Below are 17,333 nucleotides of genomic sequence, written 5' to 3'. Positions count from 1 at the left end.
AACTCTCCCTATGAAATAATTAACAAAGATCATTCTGGGTAGATTACAAGGCTTAGAGTTCACTTCAGTGTTCAATGATTGATTTACGTCTGTCTTGTCTGAAAGTCTCTTTGATTTATCACTCTAGCTTTATAGGAATAGCCTGCAGGGCCGTCGCGAGGCAAGCCTTGTTTGGGGGTAGTGTGGACTACAAATTTACCTGATTAAAAAATAATTACCTGAAATTATCAAGTTGCTGTCACGAACCTCTGCAATACATTTTGTCAATCTAACTGTGTGGCATATAATTCACAACATTCATTTTGAAATGATAATAACGGACTTTCCTAATAGTTTTGCCAAATCTGTCTACCGGGACGGGCAACTACCCGAGGCGGCAGAAAATTTTCGAATTTTGATGCTTCCAGTTCCATGGAAAATGCCCTTTTTTTAAGTAAATTTTACTAATGTAATCCTCCTAATCCTATCGAAAATTCTTTTATTTTTGCAAACAAATTGAACAGCAGATAAAAACAACTGGTACAATTTCGCCGTGGTCTTCAAAATTCCATGTTGGCAATTACTTCTAAAGCTAGGTAACAAGCGGCACTGGTTGCCAATTTAGATCCCTCTTTCCATCTTAGCATGCCTTGTGTCTTTTTAGGGGAAATGGACACAAGACACAATTTTACCTAAAGAGTGCCTGGATTTCTAGATTTTGTGCCAACAAGAAATCTTCAAATATTTAAGTCATTAGTTTTTTTATCTTCCTTCATATCAAGAAATATCATATTTAGCCAAAGGAGCAACTATCTTTGCTTGATCCTTTTTTTATGTAAATACATGAAGGTCGCTGAAATACCTAAAGCGTTTCTTCAACTGGGGGATTTTACCTGAAATTTCCTATCGAGATACTATTGGGGTGGTGTGACACCCCTCCCCACACCCCCCGGTCGCGACGCCCCTGATACCCTGTTTGTGGAATACAAGAAATAATTCCGACTCATCTGCTTGGATTCCGAATTATTGCCTTTGGCAGTTAATGTTAATTGCTAAATAGATCAAGCCCGTAGCCAGGCCTGTAGAGTAGGGGTGGCAAATCCCCAGACCTGTTGCAGGCAGACGTTTCAGCAAGTCTTTTTCCAAGTTTTGCTGAGAAGCGAAAGTTTTTCTTGAGCGCCAGGCACCATCTTAAAAGGCCCCAATAAACATAATATATGGGTAATATATGGATAATAAGAGACCCAAACAAGCAATTCTCTTACTCCAGGGGTGGCATTGCCACCCCATGCCACCCCTTGGCTACGGGCCTGAAATAGATAACATAATGGCATTGATAGCATTGTCAGGATTAAATAAGCCCAAATGGCTTTAGGTAGATACTAACGATCAAACATTTTAGTTTGGTAGTGCCTTAATATTTGTGTGAATCCAATCATTAATTTTTTATGCCTGCCTGGCTAGAGATCATTCGATTACGTGTGATTTTGTACATGCAGTCGAACATTTAACCATTCTATTAAATTTAGATTACATATCGTGAAAGAGCATACAGATACGTGAATCTGGCAAGCTTGGCATGTATCTGGGGGGTTAGAGCCGCTTGCGGACCTGGATCTTGTACGGTTTTGGTTCATGTGTGACAAAAACAAAGCCATCAACTTTGGGTAGATCCTCATTGTTGCCTGGCAGAAATTCAAACCTTTGGTAAACTTTAGCAAGAATTAGAAAAAGCTCCATTTTAGCCAGTGCTTCTCCAAAACATACTCTTTTTCCGGCTGAAAATGGAAGGAAAGAGTCGTGCGCGCCTGCAACGTAATTGCCCTCTTCATTCAGCCATCGCTCGGGTCGGAAGTCTTCTGGACCAACCCAGTGACGCTCATCGTGGTGCATGGCGTACAAATTGTAAAAAACGTGTGTACCCTTCGGGATTTTGTAGCCAGCAACGGATGTGTCGCAGGTGGTAGAGTGTGGAACGGCAAGCGGCGAAACAGATGCCATCCGTGCGGTTTCATTAATGGCCGCTTCGAGGTAGTTGAGTGCAGGGCGGTCATCCATGCAAGGTTTCCTCGTGCGCCCAATCACTCGATCGAGCTCCTCGTGAATTTTCTTCTGTGTCTCTGGCCACAGTACGGAGAAGGCAACAAACCAATTCATAGTTGTGGTTGTTGTTTCAATGCCCGCATTGAAAACATCAGCCATAATCATCATCATATTATCCTCCTTCAGGTATCTGTCACTAGATTTGTTTTGTTTTATTTCCTCATCTGCGGCATCAAGCAATGCGTCAGTGAAATCGCGGATGTTTCCCTTCTCAAATGTCTCGCGGTGTTTCTTTAACCACTTTGCCAATATTGGGTCCCGCAGACTTTCAGATTCTTTTATCAGACGGGCATTATGATTTGGAAAGTGTCTCAACCACGTGAGAAAATCGACACCACTTGTTCCCACAATGCCTTCGAACAATAGTTTATTAGAGTGCATGATTGCTATGAACTCTTCGTTATCTATGTTGTATTTTGACCCAGACACAATCTGGCAGATGACATTAGTGGATACAAGGGCTATAAAGAAAAAAACCACAGTTAGTATCTTATTTAGCATGGTACAGAACTCAATTATTACGGTTGCGCAAAGCATACTGGGGTTCATCCCTGGCCTAGCCATGCACTTGCATTCAGGAGCCCTTCTAACTATCCCAAGGCTGCGTTGACACGAAAATTTTGGACCGGTACGGTTTGCTTCTAACCATGCGATACGAATCCCTTTAATCTTAGGCAGCGTTTGTATGAGACCAAGACCATTGGGAACTGAAATTAAATGTGCACAATTAGGCTTTCCATTTACACCTGGCCCGTCAGAACCGTTGTTAATGCAACTGCTAGCCGTACCAAGACGGAATAGCCTAGAAAATACACTCAAGATCTTCTGTTACAACAGTCTTCTACAAGAGCAACATGGCTTCCTATATCCTGAAAAACCTCTGGATCAGATTGGTCTCCTGCTGATTTTGACACTGACTAAGTTTGGATGCGATTGTAGCTGTGGCGATAATATTGAAGCATGACAAAGGCCTTTTAGTTGGGTTAGCACAATGTCAAAACTCCATTTACTGCAGCTGGCCCGATACCCTGGGTGCCAGAGCCTCAGAGAGTCAAAGGATGAAGAACGGGGGAAGGAATTGCGAAGGAGAATTCCTTCCCTCGTTCTCCATTCTTTGACTCTCTGAGGCTCTGGCACCCAGGGTACTGACCCGAGCTCAGCAACTTCATGCCATAAGCATCCTTATCAAGAAACCCCCAAATGATATTGTGCTTGACAGGTATTGTTTCTGTTTCTATTACCTATACGTTGATTCAGAAAAGAAGAATTTAAAAATACTTACAGCAGTGTCACCAATATCAAAAACTCCATTATTTGAAAATGCTAGCAATCAAAGATCGGATATCACTCCATACTGCGACTCCCCGGTCACACAGAGTTTTGAAATATTTTACTGATAACAACTTACCAAAATTTCTCTTTGGATCTAAACATTGGCTGTCGATCTTTGCAAACCTTTCTATCAGCTCATCTATGTGTGTGTTGATTGTTTTCTCAAGTTGCACTCTGTTGGCCCCATACATTTTGAGTGCTTTGTGCGCCAGTTTTCTTATGGCTTGCCAATATGGTCCATAATCAGAGTACACGATGTCAATGCCTCGCCCTGTCTTATGTCCTTTTGCTGCTTCTATCCCCGTGTAGGAAACAGGCCTTCCTGCAAAATCAGTTGATTTCTGAATCAAACTCTCTTTTGCTGCTTCAATGCTGCTTATGACGACAACAGGCCAACCTCCAAAATACACGCTGAACACATCGCCATATTTCTTTGCAAGGGCCTTCAATGATTTCTGGGGTTCACTGCCAATAAGGTGGATACTTCCAATAACGGGGAGCGGGATCGGGCCGGGCGGGAAAGATTTTGGGCGGATGAAGATATTCGCGTAGAGGAGAGCACACAGGACCAAGCTTGCCACGATAACTGTCTCGATGACCATTTTGATAGGGCTGCAGAAAGATGCAAGACTTTCAAAAATCTGTTACTTAAACAGCTATAAAGTGGAACAGGTATGTTAATTTAGGGTGGTTGGTCCATAAAAGTACCATGCTCTGAGAGTTTGTGGATTGAAATAAAATAATGAAACCATGGAGCAGCTTGGTTCATGTCACCCTTAAATCGACAGTTTTAACAATTGTTCTTTGCTGATGTGTCTTTTTGCCTGAGATCTGGCCAGGTCGATTGTGAAATTTTCTTTTGGAAAAGAATCGTACAAGTTTCCTAATTGAGAAAGAACGAAAAATTCGAAAAATTGTCTTCAATGTTTGTATTGCTGTATTGTTATTTTGAGTGTGACATCACATAAGCTTTAACTTCAGTTCTCAGTTGTTGTCAAGAAAATCATTATTGTCATGTTTGCTGGTTCTTTTAAGTGCTGAAACAAGAAATAATGTTTAAAGTATATTATCATTATGGTGCAAGAAGAGCCCGGGGTATGTCTGCTTTGGAAGCCTTCTATTTCTAGAACAAATTTGAAATAGATTCTTTTCATTCACATGCCTAATTATAGGGCTTCAACCACTTGAGTTATCTTTAGGGTCGTCCTTGGAGTCGGTAAGCTCCTAGGAGAAAAGCTCTCTATAGAAAGTAAAACGAGTCTAACGAGGACCTCATTCAACCAGCTTCAATGTAAAAAAATGACATTTTGCCCTTGTTAAGCCATTTAGTTCTATGTGTATTACTGGACAGTAAAACTAGACAGTAAAGCCCCGAGTGAATTCATCCTTTGAAGTTTATATGCTGGTTCCAGGTAATGTCTGGTAGCTTTTGTGCCAACTGTTAGCCATTCAATAGCCAACTTCAACGAACAATACTGGATTATGTATCAATTTCCAAGTTAGTTTATGGATAATGCTTTGCCTTTTCTTATAAAAACCAAGAAGATTCAATTTCATTCTTATCACTTCAAAAAGATTCAATGCTTGGGTGCTCCAAAACAGCTGCTCAATCGGGTTGAGCCAAATGCATTCTAGTATCCTGTCATGTAGCTAAATCCCATTTCTTCTTTTTCAAAAGTATACGGGAGGGCTTGGTGTAGGCTATGAAGAATTTTAGAAAATTATTCGAAAAATATATTCGTTTCCACTTTTGGACTTCTATGGTGATTTTTCTATAGGCATGTAGAACTGATTGGACAACTTTACCAGCCATATGCTTGCGTTCTTCTCATTGGCTAATTTTGATCCACAACTAAATGTTTGTTGTTCATCTGATATAATGTTCATCTGTTGTAACATGATATAATATTGACTTGAACATGTGCCAACCATACAGCTGGGATTTTTACCATCAAACATAAATACAATGTTGACGGAATTATCCATAAGTAAAAATGGCTATTAAATAGCCTTGTCACTATTCACAATACTTTGTTTTATAAAATTCATGGCTGTTATAATAAGCTGGTTGTTAAATTGTGATTGCCTGCTAAGTATTTATACCGATCAATCCTCCTTAGGTTCTTGGAGTATTTCTGAGGGAACATGTTGTAATTAGCGTACGTCACGTGACGTTATTTTATTTCTATAGAGTTTTGTTTGGTAGTTGTTGAGCGGAGTTGAGGAGTTATGTTGCGAAAAAGAGTTATGTTACGTTGAGAGTTATGGAGTTCAAATTATGAACTAAGTTTAATCTACGAAAGTTATTATAGAGTTACGTTTGCGTTGTATATATTATTCTTTTGTAAATAGCCTTTTTGAGTTGAGAAAATTATTGGAGTCAAGTTTGGAATTGGGTTGTAATTCATTATGTGTTATCTGCTTGGATTCCACGAACCAGGGTGACGAAACACAGGTTTAAATATTAAAAACAACCCAGATTCAAATTCACATTATGGTGCCGTGACCCGGGAACTCGGAGAGTTGTACAGTAACATTTATTTGGAACTTTGACGTTATGGCGGAGCTGAGAAAGTTGGTGAAATCGCGAAACGGACATCGCCTTCACGTGCGGAACACTATTAAAACTGTCAATGGCCTAATGGATAACAATACGAATCCTACCGAGGAATGGATCGCAAAATTAAATTCGGCAAAAATTACGTTTGAAAAGCAATTGAGTATAATAGAAACATTAGATGAAAAAACTGAAGACATCATAGATGAAGAAGAAATAGAGAAAGAAATCGTCGAAAAGGGTGAATTCCAAAGCAATGTACAAGACGTTATCTGCATAATTGAATCGATAATCAGTCGTGATGAGAAAGAGAGATCGAAAAACTCAGAATCTATGTCTTCGTCACGTTTATCATCAACGGGAGAAGGATGTAGACGTAAACTCCCAAGTCTCGAGCTACCGAAATTCGATGGAGATCCGGAGAAATGGACTCCGTTTTACGACAGCTTTTTGTCAACTGTTGATAGCCATCCAAATTTGGAGCCTGTGGACAAGTTTCGGTATCTACTAAATTGTTTGAGTGGAATTGCGAAGGATACGTTAACCGGCATTAATGTAACTAATGCGAATTACACTGAAGCTTTGGAGTTGCTCAGATCACGATTTGGAAATAAACAAATAATTATTTCACGTCATATGGAATCCTTGATAAATTTACCGAATGTACAGTCGAGTAGCGTTCAGCAGCTGAGGACCCTTTACGATAAAACGGAAGGCGTTATACGGAGTTTAAGAGGTATTGGAATCAATTCCGATAGTTATGGAACATTTGTAACACCTATTCTTGTGTCAAAGATTTCGCCAGAATTGAGAATAACATTAACAAGAAATTTATCGGAAGAATGGGATCTGGATGGGGTTATGCAGGAATTTGGAAAGGAGTTGCAGTTAAGAGAAAGATGCGAGTACAGTACGATGGCTGGGGCTGCAAATTCGTTTACTGAGGGCAGGAGGAATACAAAAAAAGTTGATCAGATTCAACCATCAACGACCTCTGTTTTTTATAACCAAGGAGGAGCAAGTTACCAAGGTGAGCGGGAACCCTCGTGTGTATTTTGCGGAGGCCTACATTTCTGGGATCGGTGCACGTCGGTGACAGACCCATTTGCAAGAAGAAGGGTTTTACGGCAGAAAGGCAGATGCTTTCTATGTATGAAGGGGAGTCACATTGCGAGAGATTGCATGACAACAGGCAAGTGCAGAGTATGCGGTGGGCGACATCATACCTCGATTTGTGGCAACAATAGGAATTCGAGATTTAATCGAAATCAATCTGGGATTGCTAGACAGGATAAGGCCTCATCAAAGGGTATGATACCTAAACAACCAGCCACTACAAATTTATTGGTAAATCATGATATGAACAAAAAACAGTTTCTCATGCCAACAGCACAAGGATCTGTGTCGAATCCTTCTGATAAAGAGGATGGTACTTGTCAGGTGAGAATGTTATTTGATTCTTGCTCTCAAAGATCGTACTTGAGTAAGTCGGTAAAAAAGGCTTTGAATTTATCACCGATTGGCAAGGAAACAATTTTAATTAACACTTTTGGAAATGAAGGCCAAATTCTAGAAGCTGAACTAGTACAATTAGTGGTTCATTGTTTTAATGGTGAAAGGGTTGTTATAACTGCTTATTGTGTTGATCATGTGTATGAACCTATTATAAATCAAAACATTGCGTTTGCTTATGGAAAATATGAGCATTTGAGTCGGTTGCCATTAGCAGACCAATCTGATAACAATGATTCTTTGGAAATTCAATTGCTGATTGGATTAGATCATTATTGGTCCTTAATCGATGGTCAAGTCACACGGGGGGAAATGGGAGATGGACCCATTGCAATGAAAAGCAAACTAGGTTACGTACTTTCTGGCCCTGTTGATACGCCTCCTAGTTATGCAAATGATCATCGGTTCTCGACCCATTTAACCGTGTCACACATTCTCAAGGCGGAGTGTTTAGTAGTCAATAGTGACAGTGAAGTAAATGAACAAATTCATAAATTCTGGGACTATGAAAGTATAGGCGTAAAATCAGAATCACCAGCATTCTGTGATAATTACATGGAAAATGAAATTGAGTTTAATGGGCGGCGTTATGAAGCAAAATTGCCGTTTAAACCCGAACACGAGCCTATTTCAGACAATTTTCTGTTATGCAAAAACAGGTTGCATTCAGTTTTGAAACGGTTAAGTAACAAACCAACAATCTTAAACGAGTACGATAAGGTTATTCACGATCAGTTAAAGGAAGGTGTTGTTGAAATAGTTGACAAGACTTTGGATATCGAAAAAAACTATGAACCGGGTCATGTAACATATCTTCCACATCATGAAGTATTAAAAGAAGATAGAACCACGACAAAATTGCGCATAGTTTATGACGCTAGCTGTAAAAGATCAGGGGAAGTTAGCCTTAATGACTGTTTAATACAAGGCCCATCATTAACGCCAATGATTTTGGATATATTACTACGTTTCCGAATACATAAGGTGGCAATTGCCGGCGATATTGAAAAAGCCTTTCTTAATATCGAAATTCCCCCTGAGCAACGCGACTTTCTACGGTTTCTATGGGTAAATGACGTGAGCAGTGAGAATCCTGAGTTGATAAAATTACGCTTTACGCGCCTCGTATTTGGATTGACTAGTTCTCCATTTGTTTTAAACGCCACATTGCGTAAGCATATAATGACCGAAGGGAAAAATGACCCATTGTTTGTGTACAATACACTGAGATCGTTATACGTTGACGATTATCAATCCTCATTCTCTACCAACAATGAAGCATTCGAAACGTATAGAAAGCTGAAGGACTCTCTTCACAAAGTCGGGTTTAACATTCGTAAATGGGTTACAAATAACAAGGAATTAAAAGAAAGAATTAAAAAACATCGGGCCTTGTACACCCCCGTTTCAGAAAACGCTAATGTGCTGGAAGATCCCAATCACGAACAACCAGATACAAAGGTATTGGGAATTGGTTGGAATCTAATTACAGATTCGTTGAAACTTGACTTTGAAAAAATTGTAAGAGATACATCGATTACTATGGTTACAAAAAGGTCAATTCTGTGCACTACAGCCAAATTCTATGATCCATTAGGATTGATATCGCCAGTAATCCTGCCTTTAAAATGCCTCTTTCAAGAGTTGTGTAAGATAAAAGAAAACTGGGACTCTCCAGTGCATGATAAAATTGCACAGAAATTTCGTGACATCATTCTCGACATAAGATCGGTTTTGAAAATCGAATTACCTCGTTCCGTGATGCATGAGGTCGAGGTTTCAGACATAAAATCAGTTCAATTGCATGGTTTTTCGGACGCAAGTACAGTAGCATACGCAGCAAGCGTTTACTTAAGAGTTGAAACGTCATCAAGAGTTGTATCTCATTTAATTGCGTCGAAAACGCGCGTAAGTCCCTTGAAATCGGAATCAGTTCCACGTTTGGAACTTATGGGGGCATTAATTCTTGCCAGACTTATGAAAACGGTATCGGACGCGTTGAGCGCTACATTGAACATTGACCAAACATTTTGTTGGTCAGACTCGCAAATTGTCATCTGGTGGATATTCGGAGAAAACAAAACATTAAAGCAGTACGTACAAAATCGCATTAATGAAATTCGCCAGCTTGCGCCAAAAAACTGTTGGAGATACTGTCCCAGCGATCAAAATCCGAGTGATATTGCATCTCGTGGTATCAAGTGGACAAAAATTGTTGAAAATGAACTTTGGTGGTTAGGGCCTAAATTTTTAAGGAGTTCAGAGGCCACGTGGCCAAACGTGTTGAGTTACGATATTGCAAAAAAGGGCATGAGTAACGAGTTAAATGTATTAAAGGGGACAAATAAAGAAAGCGTGATGGCTTTATTGGTTTATACTAAAAGTAAACCTTCATTGAAATTACAGGATTTGATTCAGTGCGAGCGGTACAGTAGTTTACAACGTCTCCTTCGTGTTACTGCATATATTCTCAGGTTCATAAAGAATTTAAAATCCAAATTGAATCAAGACTCAATTGAAACGAAGCAAATGTTGTCTCTGGATGAAATCGAGAAAGCTCGTGAGCTTTGGATTAACGAGGTTCAAAGTTACATTCCTCAAGAAACGAATTTTGAGAAATCGAGAAACTTGCTTGGATTATTTTATGACGATAAAGGCATAATTCGGTGTAAGGGACGAATCGAAAACGCGGATCTTCCGTATGAAACGAGATTTCCAATATTGTTGCCTCGTAAGCATCATTTCACGGATTTGGTTATTTGGGAATCCCATATAATTGTCAAACATAACGGGCTACGTGAGACCCTAAATGAAGTACGAGCGTCGTTTTGGATCATTAAGGGCCGACAGAAGGTGAAGAAAATAATTTCGAAGTGTGTACATTGTAAAAAGATAGAAGGTCGAGCGTACGGTACACAAGTAGCACCGGCACTGCCAGAGTTTCGAGTTTCAGACACTTATGCGTTTTCAAAAATTGGAGTCGATTTTGCCGGACCGCTTTACGTCAAAGACATCTATGCTAAAGATACAAATATGAATAAATGCTATATTGCTCTATTTACTTGTGCAAATAGTCGCGCGGTACATCTCGAGCTTGTACCTGATCTCGAAGGAGAATCGTTTATACGTTGTTTAAAGCGTCTTATTGGTCGCCGAGGGATACCTTCTCTTATCGTATCTGATAACGGGAAAACATTCAAGGATGCGAAAGTTCACAGCTTTATTCATAGCAGACGTGTTCAGTTTGAATGGAAGTTTAACGTTCCCCTGGCCAGTTGGTGGGGTGGTTTTTTTGAAATATGTGTGCGTCTGGTCAAAAGATGTCTCAAGAAATCTTTGGGTAACGCGAAATTAACTTATGAGGAACTGGAAACAGAACTTATTGAAATTGAAGGAGTTCTCAATTCTCGTCCGTTAACCTATATGTATAATGAATTGGGTGCAGTCCCATTAACACCAGCTCATCTTTTCATGGGACGAAGACTTCTCGATCGAACATCGTGCGGGGAAGAAGAAACGGGCTCAGAAGTTTTGAAGCTGAGTAAACGTTCCAGGTACTTAGCGTCAGTCATAGATAAATTTCGAAAATCTTGGAAAAAAGAATATCTCACGTCATTACGTGAGTTTCATAATTGCGGAAAACAGACAACTTCGGGTATCAACATTGGTGATATAGTATACGTACACGAAAGTAAATTACCACGCCAACGTTGGCGAATGAAGAAAGTAACAAAATTACTACCGGGAAAGGACGGTGTCGTTCGTGCAGTAGAGTTACTTACAAGTAACAGTGCAAAGAAGCATATAACAATAAAACGTCCTATACAAAAGTTATATCCGATCGAGATTCGTAGTTCATCAGAAGTGACTGAACAAGATTCCGAAGAACCTCAAATTACTATCGTTCGTGATCAAGATGTACCAGAGATCATTGTAAATAAAACTTGTTGAACATTGCTTAACTTGCTTATCTTTTCAGTTTAGTTAGTACCCTTTCTTCTTATTTTGTGGGGGGGGGGGGGAGGGTGTTGTAATTAGCGTACGTCACGTGACGTTATTTTATTTCTATAGAGTTTTGTTTGGTAGTTGTTGAGCGGAGTTGAGGAGTTATGTTGCGAAAAAGAGTTATGTTACGTTGAGAGTTATGGAGTTCAAATTATGAACTAAGTTTAATCTACGAAAGTTATTATAGAGTTACGTTTGCGTTGTATATATTATTCTTTTGCAAATAGCCTTTTTGAGTTGAGAAAATTATTGGAGTCAAGTTTGGAATTGGGTTGTAATTCGTTATGTGTTATCTGCTTGGATTCCACGAACCAGGGTGACGAAAATCAGGTTTAAATATTAAAAACAACCCAGATTCAAATTCACATTAGAACACGTTTTTTCTTTATCTTCTTTAATCTTTGCCGCTCTTCTTCTGTGGCCCACCTTGTCACAGACAAACTTTTCATTCTCTACATTTTTGTGCTGGTGTTATCATCTTTCTAATATTTTCTATTAGATATTAACATAACGAGAGTAGTCAAAGTGGTCATCAGTTATCGATAAGATTCTATAGTATTTTCTTATATTTCAGGGCACTTCTTGCCCACTGTGCCCCTCTTCGAAGAAGGCAGGAGGGGCAGCTGCACCACCAGGCCCCCCTGTGTAGGAGCCCCTGATTCCAGACACAATTAAACTCTCACCTCATGCTCTGAGTCTACCAGTCAGTGATTGAAATGTATCATCAGCATGTTTTGCCGATTATAAAAATGATTTTCCCCCAAAAGAAAGTGATAAATGAACACCGAAATGGAATAAAAAAATGACAGATGAAAAATTTATGAAAATTACGAGATATCGAGGGTCATTATGATGGAGGGACCTAGAAATTGGTTCGTTATAACGAGAGTTCGTTATATCCGGGGTTTGTTATACCGAGAGAATTTATAAGGAGTTTGTTAGGCAGAATCCAAGGGAGCAGAAATTCAGTTCGTTATACCAGGAAGTTCGTTATATCCATGGTTCGTTATATCGAGATTCCACTGTACTTAATTGATAGTGTGACATTCTGCTAAAACCCTTTGGTTTAGATTTGATGAAACCGTACTTAAGAAAGCTTGCTTGAATTGAATCAGACTGTGAATATCTGCCTGTATGTAAGTGCAAAAATTCAGGTGTTCAACATAAAGAGCAACTTTTTCATGTATCCAATAAGTGGCTAGATATATTTTCGACGCTTTGAATTATTCAAGTAAAGTCCATATGCAATAATTTTTTTAAATTCAGGTCAGGCTCTGACGCCCTTAACCTTTCTCAATGTTGACCAAATCACACTTGTTTGAATATGAAACCAAATCTCTGAAATTTGATTTACAATTTCTCTTATCATACCGGATCTGAGTTGCAATATTTAGAGCATGAAATGCTAGACAACTTAAATCACAAAATTTTGTTTTCCAGTGATAGATTATGCATCTACACATGTTGATTTCGACATATCGACAATAAAATTAAATTTGCATTTTTTTGTATTTGTTTCTACCTAGCATCCGAAAGTAGCTTTTAGGACACTGAGAAGCTTATGCTCATCGAGCAGTGTCCTGGTCCTTCCTCTCAATGTGACCACACCACGTGATTCCTACCCCTGGAATTACAGAAAACTGGCGACTCTCCCCACTCTGGGTGAAAGTTTTGTCATGCCAGGGACTCGAACCACGGACCCTTGGGTTTGTAGTCAGCGCATCTAATTACTGAGCCATCCTCGCATCTAAATGTAGCAAACACAAATAATCCCTGCTTAAAGTATCTTTTTAATTTTGTGTCACTAATATAGAGAAGTATTCTGTCTCCTTTGCTTTTCGAGACATTTTTTGAAAACTGTTCGACTGCTAATTGTCCAACCCCCATAAAAACCCCCCAAGGGCTGCTCGAGTCCTTAAGCGCCCAGTGTAGTTTGCACATAAGCTCGAACGGTTGCCCTCTACCCACATTTGTTAATAATTTTAACGGAGAAAATTGTAACGAGTGATTCTGTAACAAAACTTCTTTGTCATATTCAAAAACTGAAGCTGTAATTGTTATCTCCTTTGGTTTATGAATTAATGGAAAGTTCGTGATTAGACAGAAGACATTTTGAAATGCTGAAACTGTTAATGAATAAGGGTTAGTGAATATCTAGATTGGAATTTGTTCCGTTTGCCTTTTGGAATTGAAACAACTGTTTTCTGTAACTCTACATAGAGGGCCTTACCTTGGCTGCTTCGTTGTCTTTGAATACTTGGAAATCTGGTTTTTGCACGACAAGCAAAGAAAAACTTCTTCGTTTGCAGCTTCTATCTAGCAAGAATGTTCCACCTTTGCACTAGGTCTTGATGAGGAGATGGTGGCTCCGACTCTTTATATTCCAACAAGACCTTTTAAACCAATCAACGTCGCAGGGTCATTGCTCATGCGCACTGACAACAGCTTTCCCATAGAATGCTGTACTGTGCGGGACAATCACATTTTCTAACTTCAAACTTTCTCATCTTTTCTTTTCTTAAGTCAAAACTCAAACTCTCTCATGTACGAAGCGTTTTTTTGGTGCAGAAGGCTTCGTCCTTCTGTTGGGTGGGATTATTTTTTCCTGCATTTTTAGTGCATGCATTGCCTTTCGTAACAGAAAAATTGTTTCTTCTATCTGGTAGAGAATTTCGGCTGCCCCCTTGCGCTCGCAGAATTTTCTACATTTTCTTCATTTAACATTTATGTTGCCCTTACTCTTGGTGCTTCACCCTCTGCCTTGCAGCTCTTCTAACGTCTTTGGATGTAGAGTAACCCAATCGCTAGGCTTACCCTGTGTCCCGGGTCAGTTATAGCTAGCCTTTACAAACAATATTATACAGGTTGTAGAAACACGGACTAAGACTGTAAATTGCAATCTAAAGTTGACCATTGCAGGCAAGTCATCCTTAGTGGAGCGTTTACAAAGACAAAACTGGGGCCAGCTTTAGAACAGCCCTTCTTCTCAGCTAGGGTAGTTCTAAGGGTAGGGTTACCGAAAAAAAAACTTTAAAGAGTATACAGGAGCATAGCCCTACTAAGGCTACTCTTCGTTGAGAGCTTGCAGTAGGATCATACTGTCATCTTGTGAACAGGCCTGTAACTTCATGACAGATCATAAGAATGCATTTGATTCAACCCGATTGAGCCCCTGTTTTAGAGCAGCCAAGCAGTGAATCTTTTTGAATGGATAAAAATTAAATTGAAATGGTTTTATTATAAGAAAAGGCGAAACATTATTCATGTATGGCTATTAGTTGACAAGAGAAGCAATCGACCAATTCTTGGAACCTTCATATGAACTTAAAGGGGTGAATTCACTCGGGGCTTTATTGTCTCCTAATTTCCCGTTATCCGCAAAGAACTAAATGGTCTAACAACCGCAAAAATGTCATATTTTCATATCGAGGTTGGTTTTAACGTCATACAAAGAGTTTTTTTCATTGGAGCCAACATATAAACTTCAGGGTGAGTGCACTCAGAACTATATTGTGTAGTTTCGCTTTCCAGTAAACCGCAAGGACTCATATGGTTTAAAAAGGGCAAAAATATCTTTTTTCATATTGGGGTTGGTTTTTGCATCGTAAAAAAGCTTTTTCTTCAAAATTACCATATGAACTTCAAGGTCTTTATAAAACATTATAATATTCTACTAACACTTTTACTTAGTGCAACACATGGTTTCTAGTTGAACTTTTTGCCAGGAAAGTCTATCTTTGCTAGTTCACAAGCTTTCTGTTTCCATTCAATTTTTTTACAAGATAGTTTTTCAGCACAGCCTTCAGCCATTACTAAACATTGTATTAACGTAAAATCGGAAAATTTTACGTTTCTGAGCATGCTCAGTGATGGAGGAGATCTTTTTCACTCTTGCACGGCAAATTTATTTGAAATTCTTTATCATCTAAATTTTCAACTTTCATAGGTTTCAAAGATCCTGCTCAAAAATTGCTTTACTTTTTGAAAAACCGGAGATAACTTTCTAATAAAAGAACGTGTATCGCACTTCTCAGACCCTTGTCTGCACTTTGTTACCTTCTCCGTGCTGTGGCCAGAGACGCAGAAAAAAATTCACGAGGAGCTCGATCGAGTGATTGGGCGCACGAGGAAACCTTGCATGGATGACTGCCCTGCACTTGACTACCTCGAAGCGTACTTTAACCTTCTTGATTATATTTCTAATTTGTCTTCACCAGTTAAAAGCCTTCTATATTAAGGGCATCATTTTATCTTTCCATGAATTTTCATAGCGTCTTTATGCAAGCTTCCTCATTTGAAATTCCTTACGAATCAATTTGCTCGTAAAACATTTATAAGCAGAGGCACTTACACTGTAATCCTATTTGCCAATGTCCTGCGACTAGCCCAGTTCGTTTACCATGGAGTTTGAGCGTTTTCTCTTTTTGGCGAATATGTTTCTTCTCTTGTTTTTGTTGCTGTTGCAGTTTTTGTCTTGAGAGAAAGTTATTCTGAATTAAAATTATGATCCAGGACCTTTATCATCAAAACTGCTAAAACATGAAACTCTGACTGACTGTTAATGCAATTGTTAAGTGCAGCAAGCTACAGATGATGCCATGTCTGTTTCTGCAGTGGACGGCACAGAATATTGCTTTTTGTTTTCGTTTTTTCTTCGCTGTTTGCTGTATATTTTCGTTTTTCGTAACCTACTTTCTATGTATGAAAGTAAAAATACCCCTAGTACAAGTTTTATCCTCACGTACTTCTAAAAAAAGGTTGTAGCACTCAGATTTTATTTCAAGATATGTGCACGCCTTTGATGTAGAATTGCATATTTCGCATTGGAGAATTGCAAAAATGGATGGAAGTTGCTTGCATTCAAAATAACTGTAAGCGATTTAAAACAGCTTCCAAAAACATTTCTAGCATCAATAGAGGCAGCTCTATGATTATATTTTATCAATATAGAAACTTTAATTTGATGCCAAATTCGGCAGTTAAACTATAGGTTTAGGAAAAATGTCAAAAGGTGATGGTAATTTTTAATAAAAGTAATAGCATCACAATTTTTATGCAAAAACTAAAAAGTAAGCCTTTAGGGCTAGGAAAATTGTTAAAATCTTAAGGATCATTTCATTTAGCTTGGAAACAATTTTTAACCATAAAATTAGTCTTATTGGTATATATCAAAACCTTGTTTTTTCAACATGAACATCTCTGTAGAGAGAGAGATTGGGGGAGATAAGGGGGGGGGGGGGGGTGGTTAAAAATAAAAAAGGTTCTAAGATGAATTGGATCTTACTGAATTCTAAATGTGCACATAAGTAAACAGCAAGATCATAAATTATCCAGTCACTAAATGGCATCTTAGGCAGTATTCATAAACGGGACATGAATGATGAAATCTGTCGCGGCGCCAGCTACTAGGCTTTAGGGGGGGGGAGCAAATATTTTAGGCCAGGGAGGGGAGTATCCCACCAAATCCTATCCCGAATCCATCCCAAATCCACCTCCAAACCCACTCCCCTCGTTAGCACCGCTATCGCAGCCTGCGTGTGCCACTAGGTAAAAGAACAAGTCTTACAATACCTATGTAGCATCATCAGAGAAATGCATCAAAACCTGACACAATTCAAATGACTGAACATTGTTTGAAAATATGACAAAATTTAAATTTCCACTACTGCTTCTCCACGAATTGGCCATGGAATGGTGCGTCCTTCACAATCACAGGCAAATCATGTTCTGTTACCTTTCGAGCAAACAATGTATGTTTATTTTCCTAATAGGCCTTTAGCATTGCAAAATTTAAAAATAAGAAATGCGCCGTAGAGCGGAAACACTCAATAAAAGATCCCGTTCC

General features: G+C 39.0%; 2 protein-coding genes across 3 annotated transcripts; one reads left to right on the top strand and one right to left on the bottom strand.

Moving 5' to 3' along the window:
• Position 1: 1 nt before the first annotated feature.
• LOC135695166 (steroid 17-alpha-hydroxylase/17,20 lyase) lies at positions 2-16,953 on the bottom strand. Of its 2 annotated transcripts, none has more exons than XM_089109694.1 (3): positions 13,719-16,953; positions 3,491-4,026; positions 2-2,543 (listed from the first exon to the last, which is right to left on the bottom strand). In XM_089109694.1, exons 2-3 carry the CDS (start codon positions 4,014-4,016, stop codon positions 1,573-1,575), a joined length of 1,497 nt encoding a protein of 498 aa, XP_088965820.1. In that variant the 5' UTR covers positions 4,017-4,026; positions 13,719-16,953; the 3' UTR covers positions 2-1,572. The 2 variants fall into 2 exon arrangements, with proteins under 2 accessions (XP_088965820.1, XP_088965821.1); XM_089109695.1 differs by having other exon boundaries at positions 15,840-16,953.
• On the top strand, positions 5,972-11,434 carry LOC148959789 (uncharacterized). Its single transcript, XM_089109791.1, has one exon. The coding sequence runs from the start codon at positions 5,972-5,974 to the stop codon at positions 11,432-11,434; it is 5,463 nt and encodes a 1,820-aa protein (XP_088965917.1).
• Positions 16,954-17,333: the final 380 nt, after the last annotated feature.

The sequence above is a fragment of the Rhopilema esculentum genome, chromosome 8, assembly GCF_057945365.1.
Source record: "Rhopilema esculentum isolate cy_ngs chromosome 8, ASM5794536v1, whole genome shotgun sequence".
NCBI lineage: Eukaryota > Metazoa > Cnidaria > Scyphozoa > Rhizostomeae > Rhizostomatidae > Rhopilema > Rhopilema esculentum.
Note: the sequence above shows the minus strand (reverse complement) of the source record. Positions and strands in the feature narration are given on the sequence as shown.